This window comes from Syngnathus scovelli, chromosome 15, assembly GCF_024217435.2.
Source record: "Syngnathus scovelli strain Florida chromosome 15, RoL_Ssco_1.2, whole genome shotgun sequence".
Lineage (NCBI taxonomy): Eukaryota > Metazoa > Chordata > Actinopteri > Syngnathiformes > Syngnathidae > Syngnathus > Syngnathus scovelli.
The window spans coordinates 2,052,119-2,076,469 of record NC_090861.1 but is presented as its reverse complement, the minus strand read 5'-3'; the positions used below and the strand labels follow the sequence as shown (position 1 = coordinate 2,076,469).

The following is a 24,351-nucleotide window of genomic DNA, read 5'->3' as shown; positions in this document are numbered from 1 at the left end:
AAGGTGCCTGTGGGGCAAAAGAGAAGCAGAACACTTGAGGGACGGGCTGCTGGGGCGGGTGGGCGGTTAGGCGGGGGAAGGCAACAGTTTCTCCCCTGAGGAGTTGATCTTTTCATCTGGCCGCTCACTGGCGCCTTCACAAACCCCTGATTGTCTGTGAAATCACCCCACTTTAATAACATGGCCTCCCGCCGCTTTCCAACACGGAAGAGTCACTGAAAAACACCACAGTTAAATAATTCTCCAGGCTTGGACATATTCATAGCCTGTCAAACTGTACGATAAGACAAGCCAGAAGTCACAACAAGAGTAATGTTGTGCCTTCAGAGGGCGTGGCCTAGTGAGTGATGTCAGGATTGTTTTGAAGTTAAAAATATTTGGAAGTCAACCAGGCTCTTTTGTATTGATTATTGTTCGAGGGGCCTGATTGCTCCAAAAAGAATAGCCCGGGGATTTCTAACAAAACAATCATGCAACACATGCGACATTTACTGTGTAAAATCCCGAAATAAATTAACTGTGGAAATAAGTGTGAAGTCCTCCCTGCCAGGAATTTCTTATCTGACAACCTAAAATTGCCACAATGACTTAGTTCATATGGGTCACAAGGAGCCGTTTCAAGTGAAATAGCGCTGAATCATAGGACATCACGGATGACTGGGCCAGCCACACAGAGGCATGTGAACGTCTCATCTGGTTTGCGTCCAGCCCAGCCGGGGCGCTAAACTCAAAGCGTGGAGCGTAAATCTTCAATTCAGCAATGCCATTTAATGTGCAATTGGAGTGTGACACACCGCTTCCAATGCAGATTAACACACAACTTCCCAGTAGGCCCTAACAGAAAAGTCACGCTAATAAAACAAACAAACTGCTTTGAGATAAAGAAGAAAAGGGATCTGTGCCGCATCCGAGGGTGTAATGCCCCTGAATTAACCGCGTGGTGCTTGTGTTTATACATACGGTGTCATGAGGTTAGCGACTGAGCTAATCCATCACTGGAGCGGAATGAGATTGCAATAGATCTAAAACATCCTTTGAACACATTGACGACTTAGACTAAGATAAAAAATAAAAAAAAAACTACTACGAAGATGCAAAATGATGGAAGCGTATCGCTGCAACATCAGAAAATAAAATGAGTTCAGTGTTACATAATGAGGTAATAAATTTCATGCTATAAAGTGATACTGGACTGTTTATATTTTAAGATGATAAACTTGATGAATGGTCCCATTATGATTATCTCAATGCAACATGAAACCATCACACCCCGGGATCTAAAGATATTTTATTCTTGTGACTCAACGCCAAGTGACTCCTGGCTGCCCACCAGGAATTTTCACATTGCACCAAATAGGCCACTCCGGATTTGGTCGTGCTTAGGGGGTTCTTTTTTTTTTTTATGTAAAAGGTGTGCTTTGGTGCCCTACATGTAAACACTGCAGAGGTCCTGCACTGCTTTCATGATAAAAAAAAAAGCAATGTAATTTAATTTAAGTCAATCTCGAGCTACATCTGGCTTCTACTATTAATGATAAAAGCATTTCTTTCAATTTCCATCGGCTCATAAAACAACATCCGCCTTTACCGAGGGAGCCTTCCCTGAAGAGGCGCTCAAGATCCTGGTGAAACGCGATTGGTCGAAAGTCACATGACCTGCCTCCTTACAAACGCCTACACGCGACTTGACTTGACAGCATCAATACAACGCGCAGCTCATCGGAGCACGACCAACTCGTCAGGCGGGACTATGGAGACGACTACCCGGGAGAGCACGAAGGATTTTGGGGGCAGTTCGTCGGAGGAGGAGAGGAAAAGCTCTCCTCCGCGGCATCGCCATCCGTTCAGCGTGGAGGCGATCATGTCTGGGAGGACGACGAGCGAAAGCCGCGGGGGGGAACCCACTCGGTGCAAGACAGAGCCTGGATCAGGATCATCGCCTGCAGGATTGGGTTCCGTTTACAGGTGCGGGGGGGATGCAGCCGTGCAGGCCCGGAAGAGCTACCCGGGAGCGCCTTCGTCACCGGTCAAGTCTGAAACATCCGAGCCGGAAGACTGGATGCTCTCCTCACAATCTCGTGAGTTGTCATCGTCACATATGAACATATACAATTTAAAAATATATATATATTATTGTTTCAATGTCCACATTTCTTCACCAGCATCATCCAGAACATCTCAGGTTTACTATAATATTTTCCCCAAATTCTACAAAAACAAAAATCCCCATTTTTCATGAAATCAACTTTGTTCCAAGTTCAACTCAATTCTATAATTGATTCCAAATCTGGATACATCACATCAAAATGCCCATTTTGTTTTCTATTATTCCATATTTTCCATGACAGCATTCTCAAATTAATTAACAGGGCACGTGACAAAAAAACAAGTGACACTCAAACTTGTGACAACTTTGACTCATCCATTACCTATACAGAGCAATTAAAATTCTAAAACTATCTCCTCCGTAAACTTGACTTTCAAATCTTCCTGCATTCTCCAGTCAATTCATTTCACTGCATTTTAGTTCAGCGTCAGCACTTCAACATTCTTTTATTTATTTACGCAAATGATGTTCTCTACTTTGATGTTTTAAATTGCTCATCACATATATTTGCTCAGTTTGTGACTTAAGTCATATTTGAGGAAAATTTGACAACGCAAACTGTATCAATCAGAGTAGGCCCAGTTCCAATTAGTCTTCAATGTGAATATACAACTATCATCTAGAATCATCATTTGTGGTTTTAAAGAACATTAGGTACACTTGCACTAAGATTCAAAATACCAGCAAGGGTATCCTGCGTAAAACAAAACAAAAAAAAAACTGGGCCAAACAAATCATGTGAGTGACTAACTCTGAAGTCACAACAAGAAGCCTCAAAAGCAAAGCTAAAAATATTCAGTGACATACAAAAGAAGAACATCATTGTTTATGCACATTTCAAACATATTTATTTAATTATTGGTTTATAATAAAAATTTTGACAGAGCAAGCTGACGCACCACCAAGACCTGCTATGAGAGATAACACTCTCCAAGTCTGCTTGGATACGATGAATCGGTCATTTACAAATAACAGAATAGGCATTAAAAAAAAAAAAAATCCAGATAAAAAGTTTGACATCTGAAGCCGCTGCTGTCACGTTCTGCACAGTTAAAACATGATTGGATTGTACAGGTGTACAAATATTTTGGTTGTTGACTCTCGACTGACTTGTTGGTTCTCTCCCCCAGGTCACGTCAATCCTGCCTGCCAGTTGAGGAAGCACAAGTCTAACCGCAAGCCGCGCACGCCCTTCACCACGTCGCAGCTTCTGGCTCTGGAGAGGAAGTTCCGGCAGAAGCAGTACCTCTCCATCGCCGAGCGGGCCGAGTTCTCCTCCTCCCTCACCCTGACCGAGACCCAGGTGAAGATCTGGTTCCAGAACCGTCGTGCCAAAGCCAAGAGGCTCCAGGAGGCCGAGCTGGAGAAACTAAAGATGGCCGCCTCGGTTAAATCCACGACGACGGCGGCGACGCTGGTTCAGCCCGGCCTCCGGTTGCCGCTGACGCTAGGCGCCATGTCTCTGTACGGACAGTCCTACTCGGCGTATCACCACAGAGCCATGATGCCCTTTTCGCCGTTAGGACTGTACGCCGCTCCCCTGGGCTACGGCATGTATCACTGACTTCCGGAAGGACGCGTTGAGGATGCCGGACGGACTTTCAACATGTTCATAGGCGCACAAGGAGATCTTTTATTCTCCCCATGGTGAGGATTGTAAAACGGTTCAGACGAGCCGCTTGCTCACATGATGTCTCGCTCACCAGCTCGTTTACTACACGCTTGCACTGGACTCTGAACTGATAGCCAAATGTGCCTTACGTCCACGAGGGCCTTAAGATAGATTGTTTGAACCCTTTTTATGTTTTGAATTTATTCAACTTTTATATGTACTTCTTAGCAGCTGTCACTCATACAGTACTCCAAAAAAAAAAAAAAAAAAAAAAAAGGGGTGATTGCTTCAAACTCACTTCCAGTTAATGTTTACTTTAAAACTGACGCTCGTCACTTATTTAAAAAAATATTTCTCAATTTAATGAACAGAAATGCCATCATTCTATTCCATCCTTCCGAATAAAAACAGCACTATTATATTTTCTAAAACACAACAGGTGGGAACAACACGTCTCACTGGAACTATTTTGGGGACCTTCTCTGCTTCTTCTTCATGCTCCTAATGATGCTGCATCTCCTCGAGTAGCCCTCAGTGCTGCAATATTATGTCACAATGTAGCCTGTGTATTGAAATGATAGCTTGAAAATCCACCGTACAGTAAACAACAAGCTTTAAGACCAAATAAAAGTCAATGTTAATAGACCTGCTTTTATTCCACCTTTCATTCTAGCTTTAACCACCCCAGCAATACAACACGGTGGCCTTAATTCTATTTATTCTCTCGGAAATTGTGGGGATTGTACAAGTGATTTTTTTTTTATATATATATTTATGATTATTACTGAGGACACAGTATACGAGTGGTATATTTTTTATGGCTCTTAAACGATCCTTTTAAAGGGTCAACGTTATGCTATGCGGTTTATGCTGCATGCATTTTTGTTGAAATTGAATAAGGCCTTACAGAATGTTTGCTTGAAAAAAAAAAAAAAGTGTTGTCTGTTTCACACGGTCAATACAAATTCGGTTTACGATGGAGTTCCGTTCCTATGGGGGGAGACGTAACTGGAATTTGTACACAAGTCAGAACAGGTTGTCGACCATCACCAACACAGTAGTGAAGCCATAATTATAGTAATTATGCATTGTATGGAAAAATATGTGAGTATAAAAATAAACCCCCTGTGTCTTTGTAGCTGTTTTCCATGTGTGTGTTGTAGTCCTTTGAACAGCGCATTAATTTCACGCAATGGTTTGTCAAACCCGTTTGCACTTCCTGTTCAACTGGTTCGACTTAGTTTTTTGTAATCACAAAGCTAAATATCGTTACCTTCCTAAAATATCGGCCTCAGTAATTTTTTTTTCATGTTTGGTTCAGAAAACACAAAAAAAAACTGATTATATTTATTATTAAATATTTCTTAATTTTATTTTAGGGCTGGAATTTTAGGATCTGTTAAACTAAAGATGTACAATGACAAGAAATGGTGACGACCGTTCTTTATAAATAGATGGATGATACGCCAATTTGTCAAAACTGCCGCAGTATAGCGCCAACTACTGTTGAGGAGGACTTACTGGAGGCCAGATTTTTTTTTTTTTTTTTCACCTAAAGTTTTGGCAAGTGCTCATCGTGCCAAAAGTTGCACAGTAAAGAAAAATAAATTGAATTTAACTGTGAGACAAAATTGTAACGCGGTCTACTGGGTTCCAAACATTTATTGGGTAATATAACACCCACGATAAATTTTGCTCAGGCACACCATCAATTCTAAAACCAAATAAAATTTTAGCGGAACTCTCATAAAAAGCCCATACGACATTTATCACACACATGCTCATCATATATTATGAATAACTGGACAATTATTGCATGACTGTTTTCCACAACATTGGACCGTAAAGCTTCAAATGATTTCTTCGCACAAAAGGACAAGCATCATGCATTAATCTCGGGTGTTATGAATCGAAATGATCGACTGTGTGAAATCGATGTTTGAAGTAATCGGACTAGACTACTTGACTGTAAACAGCAGAGCTGATTACATATCAGCTGGTTTTGCTGTCGAAACATCAGGTTATGGAAAGTTGAGCAGATCTGCTTCCACAGCACCACTTCATTGTGATCACCCTAAAATAGCCAACTTGGGTCTGACTTGAGTCAAGTCATGTGACTGAATCTCTGGTACCAAAATCCAAAGTCTCATTACATTAACGGCGTAAACTGGGGACATGCATTGTTGTTTTCTAACTGAAGGCAGAATAAAACTTCCGGGTGACTTTAAAGCAACGAGGAAATTATTTACGGGCGACAACAGCACGTTTACGAGGTTTCCTGTTGTTAAATCGGCAAAAGGTTCAGAGGCGTCATTTTCTTTCGGGGTGTCCAATGTCAAAGGGCGAAGCGTTCACCACTAGACTATCGATTTTTCAAGCTCTGTTAGTGCCATTAGTGGGCCCTCTGGTAGTAATTAGCACAGCATGTGGTTGTTAAGTGTGTCAACGCCTACTACCTCCCTCTAGTGGCTGGGATGAATATATTGTATTTATAAAAGTCATTTCAGGAGACTGGGCTTCAGTATTGGACGACTTGGGGGTGTGACCAGCTCGTGGAGAGACTATAAAGCGTGGCTTGATGCCATCTGAGGGTGTGAAAAAGACTTTTTTGTGAACTTTTTTTTTTTTTTTTGCCTTTGAGCATTTCCATGCAATTTGAAGAATACCACGCTTTGTATCTGTCTTTTGTGCTTTGCTGATAACTTAAGAAAGAGGCTTCCTCTGCTGCTGCTGCCGTGTGAGCTTCAAAGCCATAGCACATGATAAAAAAAAAAAAAAAAAAAAGAATAAGAAGTCTGAAAAGATGCTCCTGCTGCTGACTGATATCAAGACGGCGGGGCCCGTAAAAACAATGACGAGGTTTTAGCCATCAGACAGGATGACGAAGATCTTATTATTATTCCTTTCCCATAATGTGTCTGTGAGCAAGCCTTTCAGATTTTCTGGCCTACTTTTACATAACATTTACACTCTCAATGACAAGTTCCTTTCAGCCATTTTTCATTTGATAGCCAGACAAGACGTCAAAGCAAAGCTCTAGACGAACTTTGACATTGGAAGCACTGATGCAAATGCGACCAAATTGGTTGCAGTCTCAAGCCCTGCAAAGTCAAACACCTCAAATTGTTGTTTTTCCAAGAAGAACACCAAGCTGGTAGATTTTCAATTGCAGCAAGTTGGTAGTTTGTGTGCAAGCGTCAATCACCGGGTGTGAGTCCAGATTAGTTACGTTGGGCCATGTCGCTCGATGTTATTACGGAGGACGTAAATAGTGCTGTCTTCAAAATATATTTTTAAAGAGGCACATTGTAACTCAGACACGGCCTGCCAGAAAGCTCTCAGCGAAGCAATTTGCTGAATTATTTGAACAGCGTTTTATGAAAGAATGGATGAGCTGACAGGATGAGAGCGTCATCCTATCCAATTAGATCTCTTAATTAGGATTTAATTAGCCCCAAAACAGATGGCGACGCACTTACGTCACATGCAATTATGCTCATAAGCAGCGTGTGTCACTTTATAGCCGAACTGAGACAATCAAATCAGAAGTTGTCTGGAGTAAGTTATGGTGAAAATGCAAAATACACCGCAAGCCAAAAACACACACAAACACTAAATTGTGAGAGAGGAAAAAATATATGTGAAACAGAAAGGAAGTGAGCAAAAGGGTTTATTTTTAAGGGTGACTTTTAAGCTACATGTTTTATCCAGCAGGTGCCACTATAGCAACAGAGTTGAGACGCCGTCAAACCAAGGCAACTGGAAATAATTGCAAAAAACAGCCTTCTTATTTGGCTGATCTTAAAATAGCTTTAAAAAAAAAAGGGTGGGTGGGCAGCCTGACATTTGATTTGCGGTACAGTGGGCCTAATAAAAAAAATATATGTAGTTGCCCTATGTCCAAACATCTGGTTACTGGGCAATATGCCTGCTTGTGTTGTCGTCATTTGTTTTATTTCAATTTACATGCACTCAGTGTTCATCTCTATCTTTGAAATGCATCAAATATAACCACTTTCATTTAAATAAAAATGAAAAAAAGAGTGCTGCCTGACAAATCAATAAGGAGGTGACAATAATCCGCCATCTCCATCCTACTAAAGCCACTGGCTCAATCCAGCCGTCTTGAAAACGCAACATTAATGGATGCATCTCCCGAGTCTGAGTAGGAGTGGGCTTCACCTTCAACACCCTTCACGCTATCGTTGGGTTGATGAAGCGGCCATGTGTCCGAGCCATATGATAAGTGAGAACATAGCTGCGAGGCTATGATCTAAAAATAGATTCACACGTTGGATTTTCATGTGAAAGTTGTCATTTCCAATGATGCCATGGTTTCAAAGGCAATAAATAGGCGGTCAGGCACCAAAGCCGATTTGAAGGCTGCCCAACATATAAGGAAGGAAAAAGTGTAACGATAGCCATAGAACAGGAAATAGATGTTTTTAAATCTCCATGAGGATTTTTTGCTGAAAATTTGAACTTGTTACCTTACAGTGAAAACACTTCTTGCTACTCTGTACATACATCACTCTCTGTTTTCCACTTGTTTTTATTGTCATAAAGCAATAGGGCTCCGCCAAGCACTCCCTATGATGACATAAGAGCACGATGTGCAGCAGTTTTCCAGAGCGGAATCCCACCGGGTGAGCCAGAGCAGAGCGTGTGTTTAAGCCGAGATGCTACAGGCGGCACGCAGTTGTTCATTGTCAAACATCACCCGCAGTCCAACAGGCGGCAGCTGGGAATTCCGACCTGGAGGCGATAACTTGAGGCGAGTTATCACGCAGGGCTTCAAGAGTGCCAGCGGATAAATTAAACGTGGCTGTGGAAGACTGAAATCGAAGGCCAGAGTCAGTCAATCGAACATTTTTTTTTTTTTCCATGGGGGGGGGGGGGTGGAACTGCACGGGTGATATCAAATATAATTAAAACTAATATCACCAATTTGCATGACAAAGTGAAGAAAAAATAGGTCAAGTTTGACATTCCTGCCATAGCGACACAGCTTCTGCAAATCATTATAAACCTGAGAAAAAAAGTCACCTCGAGATATTTCACATTTTAATCTTTCAATGACAAATGGCTGGATGTGCCTAGTATGAGCCGAGGGTTCAAACAGGAAGGACAAGTCTAACAAGGCAGGAATACGGCGCTTTTTATCATCCAATCAAATATATTATGTGCAACATAAGAGTTCAAGCTCATGAAGCCATCAGCCAATACGTGAATAAATGGCTACATTTGTTCAACTTTACAGCGCTCCAAATAAATGTCTAGCAGGGCCGGCCGGGGAATGTTGCTGTTAAATCAGTTCTTGCCGCTTCCAAATAACAGAAGAAAATGTGGCAGGATGATTTTTACCCCCATGATGCATTTCATCGCCTTCAGGTGTTGTCTGCCTCAAGGTTATGTGCATTCATCACTACAGAACAGATGAGCAGCAATTTTAGCGTTTAAGTGCAGAAAATAGCCTACAGAGGCTATTAAGAAGACAAAGATCTGTTGGAAGTTGTCATCCTTCTCTTTCATAATGACCATTGTCTAATGGCTTCCCAACCAGAATGGAAAACAGCACTAAATTTATCTATAGTCAAGAATAGCAACTTAGCAATGACATAAAGAAATAGAATGTCAAAATTAATGCTGCTCCTTCTGCTGTGTGCCAATCAGCCACTAGGGGCAGTATAACTGTCATACAGACAAACAAAGAAGAGTTTGACAACGAGTAAGCCGCCATAATATATGCTTGAGTAATTTGACATTGTCTCTCTACATGTATGACTTCACTGTTTGTGTTCAAATTTCCATCGCTAAAAGCGTCACAAGGTGAAATCTAAAAAGTGAGATGACTGCTCGTAGATATAGAGGAAGTAGAGCAAGGGGGCAGGGCCTGTCAGTCAGTCAGAATGGACGGAGCGAGTCATGTGTCACTTTGAGTCAGCGCAAGCTCACGCGACGCACCATGTCCCGAGGGTGGCGCCGTCACTCCCGCAAATGCCGTCGGGGCCCCTTTCCCCCTCCTGCTTTTTCATAAGCACTGCAATGGCAATTTGCAGCGTGTGACCTTTCAAAGAGGCAATGAAACATGACAAGAGATGTTAACATCGGAGGAGATGCCCACGGGTGTTGCAAGATATACGGCCCAAACACTTGCGCGCTCTCCTTAACTGTATCCTGAGGTCCGACGAGAAATCACGTTTTGTGCAGCAAGTGACTCTACCGGCGTATGTTTGCAGAACATCTGGCTCAATTTGCAACAAACTTCTCTCAAATGCAAACTTTCAATTTGTCTGGCGCCGGCATGCGCTTGATTGTGCGTATCCATGAGTTTAAGTACTAGCCCTCCTCAATTTAGCATGTCACTAGAGCGGTTAGGTCTCTGGGGAATAACAGTTTTCGCTCGCGACACGGCGTCCAACGCAATTCTATTCCAGGAAGTTGCCTAAGAACCGAGAGGAGAAACACGGCTGTGGCACTGGCTGACACTTTCTGCTACGCTGCTGTTTATTTTTAGCAAAGGGCGAGGGGCAGGGATGTGTATAGTGATGCGAAGGGAGGATGGTAGACTTTGATGCTGAGGGACGTGACTGGCCCCAAAATATACACAATGGACACTTCATTAGGCACACCACCATGCTCAATTCTGACCTGATGAAGAAGCAAAGAGAAACTAAGATGAAGAAAAGTGTGGAGATTTACAGCATGTTGTAAATTATTTGTAATGTGCTTCGGGGTTTCTCGCTCGGACCGGATTTTGTTCCAACTGTGGCACTAAAGCAGATTTTCAATCACGCTTAACTGTTCTATGATGATCCCATTCCAACAGTCAATTCGTCTAGCCTTTCAATTTCAACGTGTAAGACCACAACAAGAAAGTTGTCACGGTGCAGCCATTTTGTGCCCCGATAATGGCTTTCTAACTAGACACTAGAAAGACATGCGGCCGGCCGGCCGGCCGGTCGGCCACACAACTTGTAACACGGCCTCCCTCCGCCCTCTCCCTCTGTGGCTTTCAGATTAGACTCCAGCTAATGAAGTAGTGGCGGCATAGCGACACAGAATGAGCTTTTTATCTCGGCTCATTGTAGGAGGCTCTATGGCCGAGTTGGTGACACATCTGAGGTCAGCGGCGAGGTTGAGATAGCGCTATTCTACCCAGAGCAAAGGAGGAATACAAATGAGGAATTCCAGGAGTGGGCAGAATGCCCTGCAATCATTAAATAGGGCGAGCGTTTCTGCAAAGGGGAGTTCACATGCTAGTCAGATTGTCAATCGATTGTCATCTGGGATGCGCTTGTGAGAATAGAAAGAATGAGGTGGTCCAAATGTTCTGGCATTAGTTGGGGGTCAGGGGTCAGATTGCAAATCTAATGATGGATTGTACACGTCAAAAAATAACTACAGTCATCAAAATGATGGCACATCAAGAGTAATTGGTGAGCTTTATAAACTTTTGTGAAATTCTAGAGGTAATCTAAAATATTTTGTATTTGGAAGTAATCTGAATGTTGAAATCTCACATCTAAACCAACAGATTAGTAAAGAAAAAAATACTAAATATATAATAGATAATATTTTCATAGTAATATGAAAAGCACTTTTCGGACATCCGTATAAAACATGAATCACTAGCGACCTTTGTATTCTGCAGGTGTAGTTGATAACGGCCAAATGGCTTCTCTCCCCCAAATTAACTAGCGCCCCTGTCCTTACGGCATTGTATTTTAATTCCCTCCAAATGCCAAGCCATTGTGTTTGACCTAACCCAATGCTTGTCATTATGCACTTCCGCCATTGCCGTGCTGGCCGCGTTCCTGCATTCATTTAGCCAAGCCGCGCAGCTGCCAGTGTCACCGGGAACTTCATTTAAGCACGACAGTCTTTTATGTGAGGCTTTATGATCGTTTCTATTACTAGCGAATTAGTTAGCATACGTTTTGTTGATTTGGAAGCGTTATTAATTTGGGTTGTTGGTTTGGTGCTAGCATCAACGCAAAACTCTTTGGATTCAGCAAAAAAACGTGCAGAGATTTTTTTTTTTCACTTAACCTTGCAAAGGTTGACATTTTCCTTAATTTCTCTGTGAATAAATCATGAATAATCCATGAGCCTTAATGACAACACTCAGGCGTACGCATATGATGTCCAATGGGCCACCACTGCAGTTCATCGAGAGCCGTGTTGAGTGACTGCAATGATCGCTTTTGTCGTTGGAAATAATAATTGCAGCAATCTATTATGGTCCGTCTTTGTCATTTTCTTATCCAGTGTTGCCTGGAAATAATTAAAAAAAAAAATCTTTTACACGGATACACCCTCTTGGCCACCAATGATCTAATGCCGCATTGCTCCTTGTTGTCAGCTGATATGGCTTTCAACAAGGGCTCCTCACGCTGGCAATTTGCTCTAATTGCTCTCCCTCTTCAAACAAAACATAAATGTCGGCAGCTTTCATATCCTGCTGTGACTACAAATGCGACGACTTTCATTTCTACCCAGACGGTCGTGCGGGGATAATAGAAGAATCACAAGGATGTTGCGTCACTTGTTGAGAAGAAATGAATCTGCTGGTTATCTAGATGGTCACTTTTTTTTTTTTAGAAACAGCGTGGAGCCAAAGAACATCTTGACTCTCATTAATTTCATGAATAAAAAATGAGATAACCAAACTCGAGTATCAACAGATGCTTGAGAGCAGATTGTCTGCAATGACTTGACTTGATCTATTGATAAGATAAATTGGGAAGCGTTCAGCCATTTTGAAAAAACAATGACTTGTAAAATATAAGGATGGAATAAGACATGACAGATGTGAAGAGCTTCTAAGAGACTATTCTAAGGAGCCAACCAGGAGTAAAGTTTAATGAAATGGCCACTTGGCTCCATTGTGCATTCACCAATCAGCAAAAGCACCGGTAGAGGTCACAAACAATTTGATAGAAAAGAATCCTGCTGGAGCGTCTCATCTCACTGAAGAGACAAACCATTTCCCCCAGAGCATCCTTTGAGGTCCTCGTCAATCTAACATCACATTGGCGCAATCAGATCATTTGTGCGACATTAAATCGACTTCCAGGAACAAATGTCCCCCCTGTGGAATTGACTCTCTCTAGAATGTCATATATTGTATTTTCTGAAGACCTACTGAGTTGATACTGTGTCAAATTAGCATTTGCTCATCCTGTGATTCATCGACTAGGAGTGAAACTTTCTAATCTACATCTGACTGGGATTCAGCCTTTCGGACTGAGTCATGTTCTGATCTCCTTGTTCCGGTCAGAAAGCCAGCTGGAGCCTTTTGAATGAGCTGCAGCTGTTTGATGCTCTTCCGCCAACACACAAGAAAAAAAAAAATGAAATTACTGTCACTTTTCACCCTTGCGAATAACAGTCTGATGTCATCTTCTAAAGTGATGATTTGAAAATGTACTGAGATGAATTTTACAACCTGAGAGAAACAAACGAGTCATAAGTCAGCGAAAGCTACAATTACGCAGATGTGAACGGGAGTCCATTCAAACTGTCAAAATATAATATACTCTGCTACAGTTTATATTAAATTGTGCTTCATTTTTTGGGAATCACATTTTAGATCAATTTTTATGTCATATGTCACTGTAGAAAAGTTTTTATCGCTCTTGAAAGAAAAAATTAAAAGTGACATTCGAGGTTTTCCACGTTAACGAATGGCGTTCTGAGAATTAGAACTTAACCTCTTCCAAAAATTGTTGTTTTCAAGTGTGCCTAAAAAGCAGGGACATTTTTGCACAGACTAAAATGAAAAGCCAAGCTTACCTCAGGAAAGGCAAGTAATAACTTTTTCTTTTGTTTTCAGCATTTTCAGCAAGTTCAGATTGGCAACGAATCAAAAGGGAATCATTTGACATTGGTGCCAAGTCAATGCCTTGGAGCACTTAGTGGGGGTGCAATTAAATTACCAATATCATCTTGATCCTGCTGACAATGAAATGCATTTGCAAAACATCTTGGGAGTGCCACCATATGCTGTGATATATTAATCAACGTTTGGATTATGGTGTTCATTTTGCTTTTCTTGCTCCTTCTCTCTGCCTAAGTAGTTTTAAATACCGAGGAGAGAAATAAAGAGTAACCTTTTTTTTCCACAAATCATTTTACTCAACAGTATGATTTTTGTTACGGGAAAAAAAAAAAGTTCCTACATTGAACACGCTTTGAACTGTTCGAGCAAGGCCAGTGTTATTCCATTTCAATATTTCTTTTTAAAGCGAATCCGAAGAACTTGTATAACTGAAAAGCTTTAATCGGCCGGAATGAATCATTTAAAGCTTCTCTCTCTGCGTTGTTGCTAATTCAAAAAAAATGCTTTTCATACAGAATTCAAATGATTAAAAACGTCAACCGTCCTTCCACTTTGTACGCTAACTTCATAAAGTGTCATGGCAAGTGGCCAGCCTCGTTTCTGTAACTAAACAGACATCCGCCCACTGCGGTTGCCGAACAAACAAGCCATTTATTACGAGTTTTTTACATTCACGTATTTTGTCTGCATCATTATATTTAGCCTTTCTCTGACTCCGAGCTTGTTTTTCTCCCTTTTGCATCCATTTAGTTTTTGGCAGTGGTGCCTCAATAAATGAGTGTCTCTTACATAAAAAGAGCTGGTCGGCTTGACCTCAGACATTATATTTTGAGTTATTCTTTATGGATAATCTCCATTTATATGGTACAAAAGCTTCTTATTGAACAATAAAAAGTCCTTTTTTTTTTTGTTCGAACCAAGACATTTAAAACTACACCTGTGCTCCACTTTCATTGGGGAAATTAGGACACTAACTTTTCCTTAAAGTTGATCATGATGTGTTTACAAAAGTGGGAAGGTTGTACAGTGACGATGAAGCGCTATTTTCAAAAGCCTGGGACTCGGCTGAAACTTACTTTGACACACTTGGAACCTTAAAAGTTACCCCCGAGTCAATAGGAAACTTATTAAAAGATATGTAAATGATCGAAAGTCTGTGCTGAATTGATTAAAAATGGAACACGTCATATTCAAATCTTCCTCTCGCTACAGAAAGAAAATGGAGAAGAATCCTAAATCACAAATGAACTGCTGAACCCGACAACATGAACTCTGCTATGGCGTTGGCGTTTTTTTTTTTTTTTTTTTGCTTAACCCAGACTTTAAAGCACGAGCCGTGCAGCAGCCGCAGCTTTATCGGGCTTCATACTGTACTTCCGTGGCCCGAGGAGACCGAATAAACACGCACAACCCGCCTGGTTCGTGTTTGGGCCGGCAGATGTTTTCTTTCCCACGGGAGCCTTCCGGTGCTCATTCATCCTGCTGCGCCTTGCGGACAAGAATCTCCGGCTTCCAAATTTAGACTCAGTATCTCTCGGTAATTGACTGCTTGTTCTTTCGCGTAAGCAGGGCAGTTCTCTAATTCTCTGTGATTAATACAAGACCGCCTTCGGGGGGGTTGGGTCGGCTTACTGTGCTGGAGAGGAAGGTAATTAATGACAATCTATTGTCGAAGGCTGGTTAGATGATTGGTGGCACACGTATGATGTTCTGCGTGATGAGTCACACACACGCAGTCTAAAATGACGTCAACGTCCAAGTTAAGCTCATGTCACAAATGTGCACATCTCGACTAAATCCCAATTCATGAAAATTTCGGTGCCAATTGGCTCTGCTAGGACGGCCTTTCTGGTGTTCAATCATCTCATTTGAATTCAGAGAGGAAGTAGTGTTCCTTTGAACGCTCACAGCCTTGGCGAGTAGGAAATATTGCACAGGGCGCTTAAAAAAAAGCATTCCAGCTGAACGTAAACACGAAAACATCGCTGAGGATTGTGATAAGCTTGTATTTGTTTTGTTTGTTAGGAAACAATGTGAGTGCTGACAGGACTACAGAGAAGCAAAGGGAGAGCACGAAGCCTGTTGGACCTAAGCAATAGACAACTGCAGGGCACAGATAAAGCCAGTCAAGCCACGCTAGTGAGCTAGCTGCAGATGGTACAGTAAAAGGCAGTTAGTTACCCAGAGGAGGAAGCTCCTTCGGCGAGAAGACAGATTGCTCCAGTCTTGTGGGATTTGCTAATTTTTTTTTTTTTGCTGAGTCAAGCTACCATGCACCCAAAAATCTCTGTGTTATTCTCGCAATCATTTTAATCGCATGCGAAAATTTTTACAGAGGATTGAAAATCCGTATGGCTAATTTGTGCAGCATTGCAGCTCTGCTTACCTTTGAGAATGCTTCAGCGACTTTCCTCAGTTGCTTGAAAATGGCTTCCGAGTCATGGTGGACACGATCTGTGTGGTGGCAGAAGAAAAATGTGTTTACAAATGATTTACTCAATTGTTTTTAGATACAATGTAAAACATTGACTGACTTGACCATTGACGAAGAACAGAAGGTTTCTTTGTAACATGTCACCTTATTTGAAATAAACTGTCACTCTGATGAATGAAACACTTCACAAGGCGGCAAAGATGGAGTAAAGGCGACGACCTCTGGATAAGCCGACGGCACGCCGCAAACCTCCAGGTGGCCCTGAGCTAAAAAGTCTCTCGTAATGTCAAACGGTGCGATGAGATGGCGCCTCTGGTGATCATTTCTTATCAGAGATGAGGACAGGTAATCAAATGCAGGAGAGAACACGTGGTTACGCCACATCAGCTGAAAAGCGAGTCGTTATTCATCATGTGGTGGTCGGCACGTGGGCAAAATGTAATTATTTGTTGGCGAGAATTGCCTGCATTAAGAAGTTATACTCAACTTTGAAAAAGGTCAGAGGAAAAACAAGCCTGATTGAACAGCGGCTGAGTGGAAAGGGGGAAAAAAAAAAGTTTAGTTTAGCCAAGGATAGATCGCAGTTAAGGTCAAGACTAATTATGCAAATGGGAGCATCGGTTTGACAGATGAAAAGAAGCAAGCACCGAGGGAAATCTGATTGGTGCTATTATATGAACTACGGAGAGAAAAAAAAAAAAAGAGACAAATAAAATGCAACTTCCAGCTATTAAATAAACTAGCCATGTGTGAAAACACAATTTCATAGTGCTGTAGAAGAAAGCAACATCATGTTAAATGTACTGAAATACTATTCCACTGGCAATGCTTTTAGAGTGCATCGAATCTGACAATAGCACCATCATTGCAATCATCTCCCGAAACTTTACTTTAAATATATGTTTTACATTCACCGTATATTTTGCCTCTCTCCATACTCCATGATCCCCTGAGGGTCAACATCAAAACTAATTCAGCTTGCACCATACCTGGGGGCCGGGGAGGGGAAAAAAAGAGCTAGTGCAAGCAATCATTTCTTCAAGTGAGTCATAGACTAAACACATATTGGATGACGATTCAAGCAGGCCATGGTATTTCCATGGTGCATTGATCCTCTTGAGGCTCGAATGAAAATGAGGAGGATTGCGTTGTTTCTTCCAGCTAAAATAGAACTGACCCTTTGTCACTCCAAATATCCAAAGCGGGAGTAAATAAACCTCCCTTGATGCAAAAATAAAATTCTTTCAGCACACAAATTTGCTTCATGAGATCTATCTGAATAGATTTGCGAACAACAACTACACCTTCTGAAATCCATCTCCTGATTGCAATTCATGGTCACTGCCGTCTCGACGGGCGCGATTCATCCGAGTCATTATTTTACCGCGTTTCCAATTTCGACATTGACGGATGTTGCTCTGTTCCACTTTGGCAGCATTCCTATGTAGAGACATTTTTTTTTATGAAACAATAAATTACCAGATGAATCTATGTTTCGACTGTTTCAGGCAGCGCTATCAAGATAGGTGGGTGTATCTTGAAAGGGCATAAATTACTCCAGTCTATTACTCACTGAATGTCCTTTGTGCCGCAAGGACCTTTTATGCAAATCAGTGTAAACAAAGCTTCATTTGGTCGGGTGCACCTTCAGTGTTTAATTGCATGAGATAATTGGTTTTCTTTAGGTCATTAATAAAAAAAAATTAAAAAAAGAAAAACAAAACGTAGAGGTAGTTTATTTTACACTAATTAGAGAAGACTGGATGGCATACTTAAGCATATTTTAATGGAGTTTAGCTTCATTTTGAAACATTATGTAATTATACCTTTATTTACAACGAGATATTTTGTTCTCAAAGGGACCGCTAAGCCATGTTAAACTTGAACCATCAATCCTAAATGACCTTGAGTGCTATTAAAAAAAGAAAAAAAAAGTCAGTGGGACACAATTAAAGTGTCACATCCAAGTATCAGATCTCTACATTTCTAATCCCGAGCGGATTTCCACACTATCTCCACCCACCTGTCAAATGTGCCTGCATGAGGACATGCAGTGAATGAATAATGAGGCAGAACATGAAATGTCTGGCAACAATTCACGCAAGCAGCTGTGCCGAGTAGCCGGGGCTCTTGACCGCCGCTGAGTTGTGTCGGCCGGTATGGAGACTTGCAGCGCGTTGACCTTTACGTTGGAGCCATGTGTCGTCACCGGCGTCTGGTGGCAAACTGGCTAGCGCTGTCTATATACGTGTGAGCTAATGAAGCAATTACCGTCAGCTAAAGGTCACCACAGGTGTTTCTGCCAAGTGTTACAGTCACATGACATCACACCGTCATGACCTCGCAGGTTGACACAAGGCGATGTGCGAAGAATTCAACTCTGTTTGTTCTCAAATGTCACTGACGTGTTTACTCACGGAAGCCATCTTGGTTTATTCCTAATTCAAATGAATTCTCTCATGCTAGCCAAAATAGCAGCACCTACTGAAGCATGTAAGCAATGGAGAGTAAATTAAAGAGCGGAGTCTGTGCGCATGGTATTAATGAGTTCCCTGCACACGAACGTACATATTTAACCGTGATTAGCATTCCGGTTCACGTAATGTGGCCCCGCAATATTGTGCGCCTCCATTTGATATGTTCAGGGAAGCGACGTGACTCACTGCATTAGATTCCGCCTCGCTTTTTGACCTTTCTCAGGATTTCTTTATGATAGTCCTTTGTATATGCAGTAAACATATCACTTTGGTTTTTTCAAATTCACCTTCTCCTGAAACTTCGATTATTCCCTGAAAAAGAAAAAAAAAAAATCTGGGATGTTAATGTGATTTGTCTTGAAAGCAACCAGCCCACAGGTGAAAGAGAAAGAGCATTGACACGTGAAGGAGGCCATACCAGGAACATTTTGTACCTCACCTCTTGCCCTAAGCCAGCTACAATAGGTCCTATTTTATTTATAGCCGTTAATGAAGACAATTAAAAAAAATAGATGGATGATATACAACAGCTCTACCAGACTCCGAGTGGAAAATGATGTATGGTAAATTGAGCCGGGCAAGTGCAAGCCCCTTGATGAGGGTGTTAGGATGCAATCAAGTGGAAGCGGAAAGGGTGCACGGTGGATCAAATAATAATACACTTTTGTGAATGGGATGTGAGCGATGCATTTTTTTTTTTTTCTTTCATCCCTTCCTGCCAATGTCGTCTCACGTTTTGGAGCGCAACACACGTCCTGGCAGACAGCATGATGCAGAATTTACTTTCAGCACTCTCTGACTCCCCAGAGGCTCTTTCATAATGTACACATTACTTTGAGGTCGCTAGGTTGAAGCTGATGTGAAGTGATGGTGTTATTTTTAAAACCGTTTTTTCTTTTTTTTTTTTTTTTTTTTAGGGGGGCTATGACGCATGGTACAAGGAACGGACGGGGTGAGAAATGTTCCACTTGTTTGGAAATATTCCTAGATTTTTATATAACATTTATGGTAGCAAATATTTGGAAATGCTTTTTTTTGAAAAAAAAAAAAAAACGTGAGCCGGTCTGCTCCTTGAGGAGAAATGTATCCTGACGTTTTTATGAGCGCATCAATAATTGGAACAATAATTTAGTAGGCCCCTCATGTCAAATACATCAGGGAGGTGAGAAGTCTGCCCTTTTTTGTGCCGCCTCAGAGGGAAGGGCATTTAAAAATAAGAGCTCTCACGTAACCTGGCTTAATTCGACATCAATAGCAGACGTTAAACCGTCGTCTTGAATCCAAATCTTCAGAAACGAGGACAAGCCCAATGCTAGATTGGAAAATACTTTTTGATTTGGTTTCACCATGGCTGCAGGGTTCAAGATTACCACTAAATTCGGTAAATATTAAACAGTTAAGACCGTTTTATGAAACCCAATGAGAGGTTTTGACAAAAAAGCCTTGTGGCGATAATTCAGTGAAAAAAATGTAATATTCATTTTCTTCGGTAGTTCAATTTAAAAATAATCTTAGATTTAGTACAAAGTGTTCTTTTATCCAGGTTTAGTGAGTCCAGATATATTAGTTTTGCTTTTGAACTGAACTACTGCAATGAATGAATAATACATCATATTAGTGCTTCTGATATTGTCTAAAATAAGTTAACCATGACATGCTAAAAAAGAATGCCACCTGTGTCTGTGAATAAATTCACTTACAGTTAAATTGAAACAGTTAATCTCATTTCAAGGAGACAAATTGTATCAGCTGTAATAATGATGTTATGTGATATCAGCTAGCACGATGACACGCTGAACTAGAGAGAAGAAAAAAAAAAAAAAAGATATCCTCCCCACTGGGCTGGAACACAAACTTATTACAACACATCTTTCAAAGGCATTGTAAATATTTGAATTGTAGATGTTCCCACCACACAACTCAGCAGTAGGAGAAATAGTCATGCAAAAGACTCTAGAGATGTTTGGGGGGGGGTACTAGTTTCGCAACAATGAAGATTGAGAGAGCGTTACAGTGGGATTGCACCAATTCCCCATCTCAATTCGACATCCACACACTATCAGTCATAGCAATTATGCATTCCATTATGAGAGATGGAATGTTGACAGAAAAAAAAAAAAAACTCAGGATCCAGTATGTTACAAAAGCGTCCCACTTGTCGGAAAGAAAATGTACACGTGAAATCATAAATTTAACAAAGTTCTATAGCAAAACAATATAAATTCCACAAGTCTCGGTAGAGCTCGGCGGCGGCCGGCTGAATCTCACTTCATACTCAGAAAGCGGAAAACACTGCGGGATAAATTAGATGCACCACGCAAGGCAAAATGTCTTCCTTTGAAATCTACAGTAGGCAATTTTACACACCAGCGATTCTAAGCAGCGGCGGCGGCAAGCTTGGTCCAGTCAAAACGTGCCGCATGAAAGCTACCAAGGGAGCCCCTATTTAAAGAAAAGTGTCAAAACCTGTTCCCAAAACAAAATGTTCCTCTAGATATGCTTTAGCGTTGTTTTCGAGGGCCCTTTGGTCCAATTACAAAAGCCTGGTGGAGTATTTGCAGTGTCGGCACGTACTTGAGGGAGCGATTAGTTTAGACGGTAAATATGAAGCGCCTTTAACCGAGTTGACGTATCAAGCTAGGTGGACATTGGCCGTAATGACCAACATGCCGCGGCGGAGTGATCATTGCAGCTCTGGTGTCAAGTCCCCAAATTCGAAAAATAGAATTTAAACCAAGCACGACATTGTTTGCTAACTTTTCTCTAAAGGACATGTGACGTAGATGGCGACGATGACTCACGCCGTTGCGGTGTAAAATTAATTAGCCGGTGCTTGTAGGAGATGCATTACTTTCGCAGCTCAAGGCAACTCTATTACACATGCAGCCGGACAAATAATGTTGTGAAGTTTATCTGTCGCTTCGAATATGCCTGCGCTGACATTTGGCTCTCCTGAATAATTAATGGTGGTGACATTGCGCTCGGGCTAATTGTGTTTGTTTGCCTGATCACCTGCCATCTTGTGGCGCCGGGATTCTCATACGGCACAACTATTCTATTGTTTTTTCCTCTTGGCACATGATTGACGAGGGGGGAAGAAAAATGCACTCAACACTCATGTTTGCACGCTGCTGGCTCGATGGGAAAGACTCCAGCTCACCTGCAAAACTAATGAGGACAAGCGTGATTGAAAATGGATGCTTGGACGCCGACAACTTTGCTCAAGCACAGCAGGTTGCCATGACGCACAGCCTGAGGATGTTTTTTTTTTTTTTTTTTAAATCGCGGCATTTCATGGAAATCCCGGCTTACGGTTCTTTTTCTGCTCGTAAGCTGGAGGAAGATGAAGCCATCTCAACATTAAACTGCAAATTTAACTGACAAGCGCAACATTTGCGGCCTCCTGTTCCCATCTGCATCAATCAGTGCTGCCGAGCCTTAAATTGCTCCATTAGCACATTGATAACATGGCGGCGGCCAAAAATGTGGCTAATACGTTGCGGTTTGATGTAAATCCTGCAAGGCGCTGCAAGCAGATGGTGCAATATGTGCTGTTCACTGAATTAATGAAAGGGTGGCTGGAGGGATGAATGGATGGATCTGTGTATCCAAAGATACTGTAAAGAATATTACATTTAAAGACTTCACTAGCTTAATGCTAACACACAAAGCAAATGAGATAAGTTGACGAATAGCATTAGTGGAACGAGATACTTGATCACAAATGGAGGAGCAGCGCATGTAGACAGACAATTTAACACCCACCCATATATTTATCCTTTGTAAAAAATGGCTAATATTACTGCAGTTTACAGAATGATTTGGGAAAGTCTTTGTGCCTGTCTGTTTATATTACCCTTGCGTCTCCCATTTCTACAGTATACAGTAGAGCAGTGTAAAAGAAACGCAAATATGTTGTGCTGACTGCATTATTCTTCCCATGGCATTGATGTTAGATCTGTACAGACAGCAACTCACACACACACTCACACACACACACTCCCAAGCACGTGGCTGTCAGTGAGCTTGTGGCACATAGCCTCTGTAGGCACACATCCTGGCACCAAAGGTCACACAACATGTTCAGACAAAAATAGAAACAGATCGTGATATGTAGTGTGTATATATATATATATTTTTTTAATTAATTATTATTTTTAAATATTTTATTTATTTTTTTTCCTCATCATAATGCCAGTATAACTACCAATGCTTGTCAACGTAATTATACCAAGTCCCAATGACAAAATGAGTCATCCCAGTGCAGATGAGTGACCTAAATGTTCGGTGGTCTTACCTGACAGACTGAGACAGTCGGAGCAAGAATCGTGTCACCCTCAGCTCTGCGCACGGTAGTTCACCGCCCTGATGTCACAAGCTTTCAATGTGCGTGGCGGCGACCTGTCACATGAAATGTGTGAGTGAAATGCCATTTGTCATTAAAGAACACGTCCAGAAGATATTGCAACATTATTATGATGCTGAGGGTCAACTGGGGAGTCACATATCGGTCCAAATTTTGAAGGTTGGGATTCTAATAGTCTCTAGCCTTTCTGTGTGTTCATCTATCCTTCTATGCTAGCAACATAAAGTTATATGTGGAACAATAACATGCTGATTGATTAAATGGCAGGAGGTGCATGCATCTCCCTTTGTTGCATTTCATAGAACAAAATAATAACTTTGTGCTCAATCTGTAGGACCAGATTTCTGTCTGAGGGGTTTTGTAGTGTTGGATGCAAACACAAGCAGTATGCAGGACAAGCAAGACAGAAAAGTAAGTGTAGTATTCTCCAAAAAAGTGAATCATTCAAACTCTAAATGAACAGAGTATATTAAACAAAAATAAACAAACAGAGGAAATGACTCACCACAACATGTTGGGCAAAACAGGAAAGTAATGACAAGGAAGCACACCTGAGCAGCACATGACTAGAGGGATCTGGTTGATTGACTCCACCCACAGGACAGGAAATGGTGGAAACTGTCAAAACAAGAGATAAAATGAGACAAAATGTAATATTTTCTGTTGAAGTCTTACCTCTAATGATTGAACCAATATGACTCATGTTGGTGCTTTTTATTGGTTACTTAAATCTAGTATTTTCAGTCCTTAACAGTTAAGTCGCAAATAATAAGTCTGTGTGTTTGATGTTAAATATGTGTTATTAGTGGCGTCCCCGGGCTGTCTCACATCTTGTTTCAATACCGATATTAGGGAGGCTAGATGAACTTGGTTTGTTTCATGCTAGCACTAAAAGAACTCCTCATTCAATCGCTCCCTCTCACACATACTAATTCGCTGGAACACAGCTGTCATAGAGAGTCACCAGAGAACGAATTTGGCGTCCCCCATGCTCACTTGGGTGTCGCATGAGCCAAGTGACACAGAGCACTAACGTGCACCGACAGCAAATCAATAGTTGATAGTTTTTCTTAGCTTTTAGGGGAGAACTAGTTACAAGTATATCCAACTATGCTGTCGCTCTTCAAAACAAATCAGACATTCCTATCAGACAAAGCAGCTGCGCTTCGTCGGCACCGCACCAAAAAAACTGCTGCCGGGGTGAGAAATATTTTTCTTGTAGCGCAGCTCGTTGCAGTCCTCCGAGAGCCTAATTAAATTCAGGGGAAATTATGCAAAAAAATCAATTCATGAGCATGAAAAAAATAATCAATTAAATGGTTTATCAATAAAATACATGGTGATAAGGAGGTCTGCGCTGCTGTGGGAGTGGCCACAGTCCAATTCAATCCAGGCCAACCAAAGAGTCTCCTTCCATTCCCTGGCAGGACCACACTTGCACCATGATGTTGTACTATACTATGAGCACTTTTCAAATAGCTTTAAGAAAGTCAAGAAAAGTTCATTCCCGC

General features: G+C 41.4%; 1 protein-coding gene and 1 long non-coding RNA gene across 5 annotated transcripts in view; one reads left to right on the top strand and one right to left on the bottom strand.

Annotated features, from left to right (window-relative positions):
• The window catches only part of LOC125982752 (uncharacterized), a 54,318-nt gene that overhangs the window by 11,357 nt on the left and 18,610 nt on the right, over nt 1-24,351 (bottom strand). For 2 of the 4 annotated variants that reach the window (XR_007486471.2, XR_007486473.2), the window contains exons 5-8: nt 23,346-23,458; nt 22,772-22,875; nt 15,950-16,017; nt 5,367-8,487 (exon numbers count right to left, since the gene is read on the bottom strand). This is a non-coding gene — a long non-coding RNA (uncharacterized lncRNA). Of the gene's footprint in view, nt 1-5,366; nt 8,488-15,949; nt 16,018-22,771; nt 22,876-23,345; nt 23,459-24,351 lie in introns of those variants that run through there. The other 2 variants (XR_007486472.2, XR_007486474.1) reach the window with 1 other exon arrangement.
• Nucleotides 1,684-4,857, top strand: msx2b (muscle segment homeobox 2b). The gene is made up of 2 exons (XM_049743744.1): nt 1,684-2,078; nt 3,238-4,857. Exons 1-2 carry the CDS (start codon nt 1,751-1,753, stop codon nt 3,669-3,671), a joined length of 762 nt encoding a protein of 253 aa, XP_049599701.1. The 5' UTR covers nt 1,684-1,750; the 3' UTR covers nt 3,672-4,857.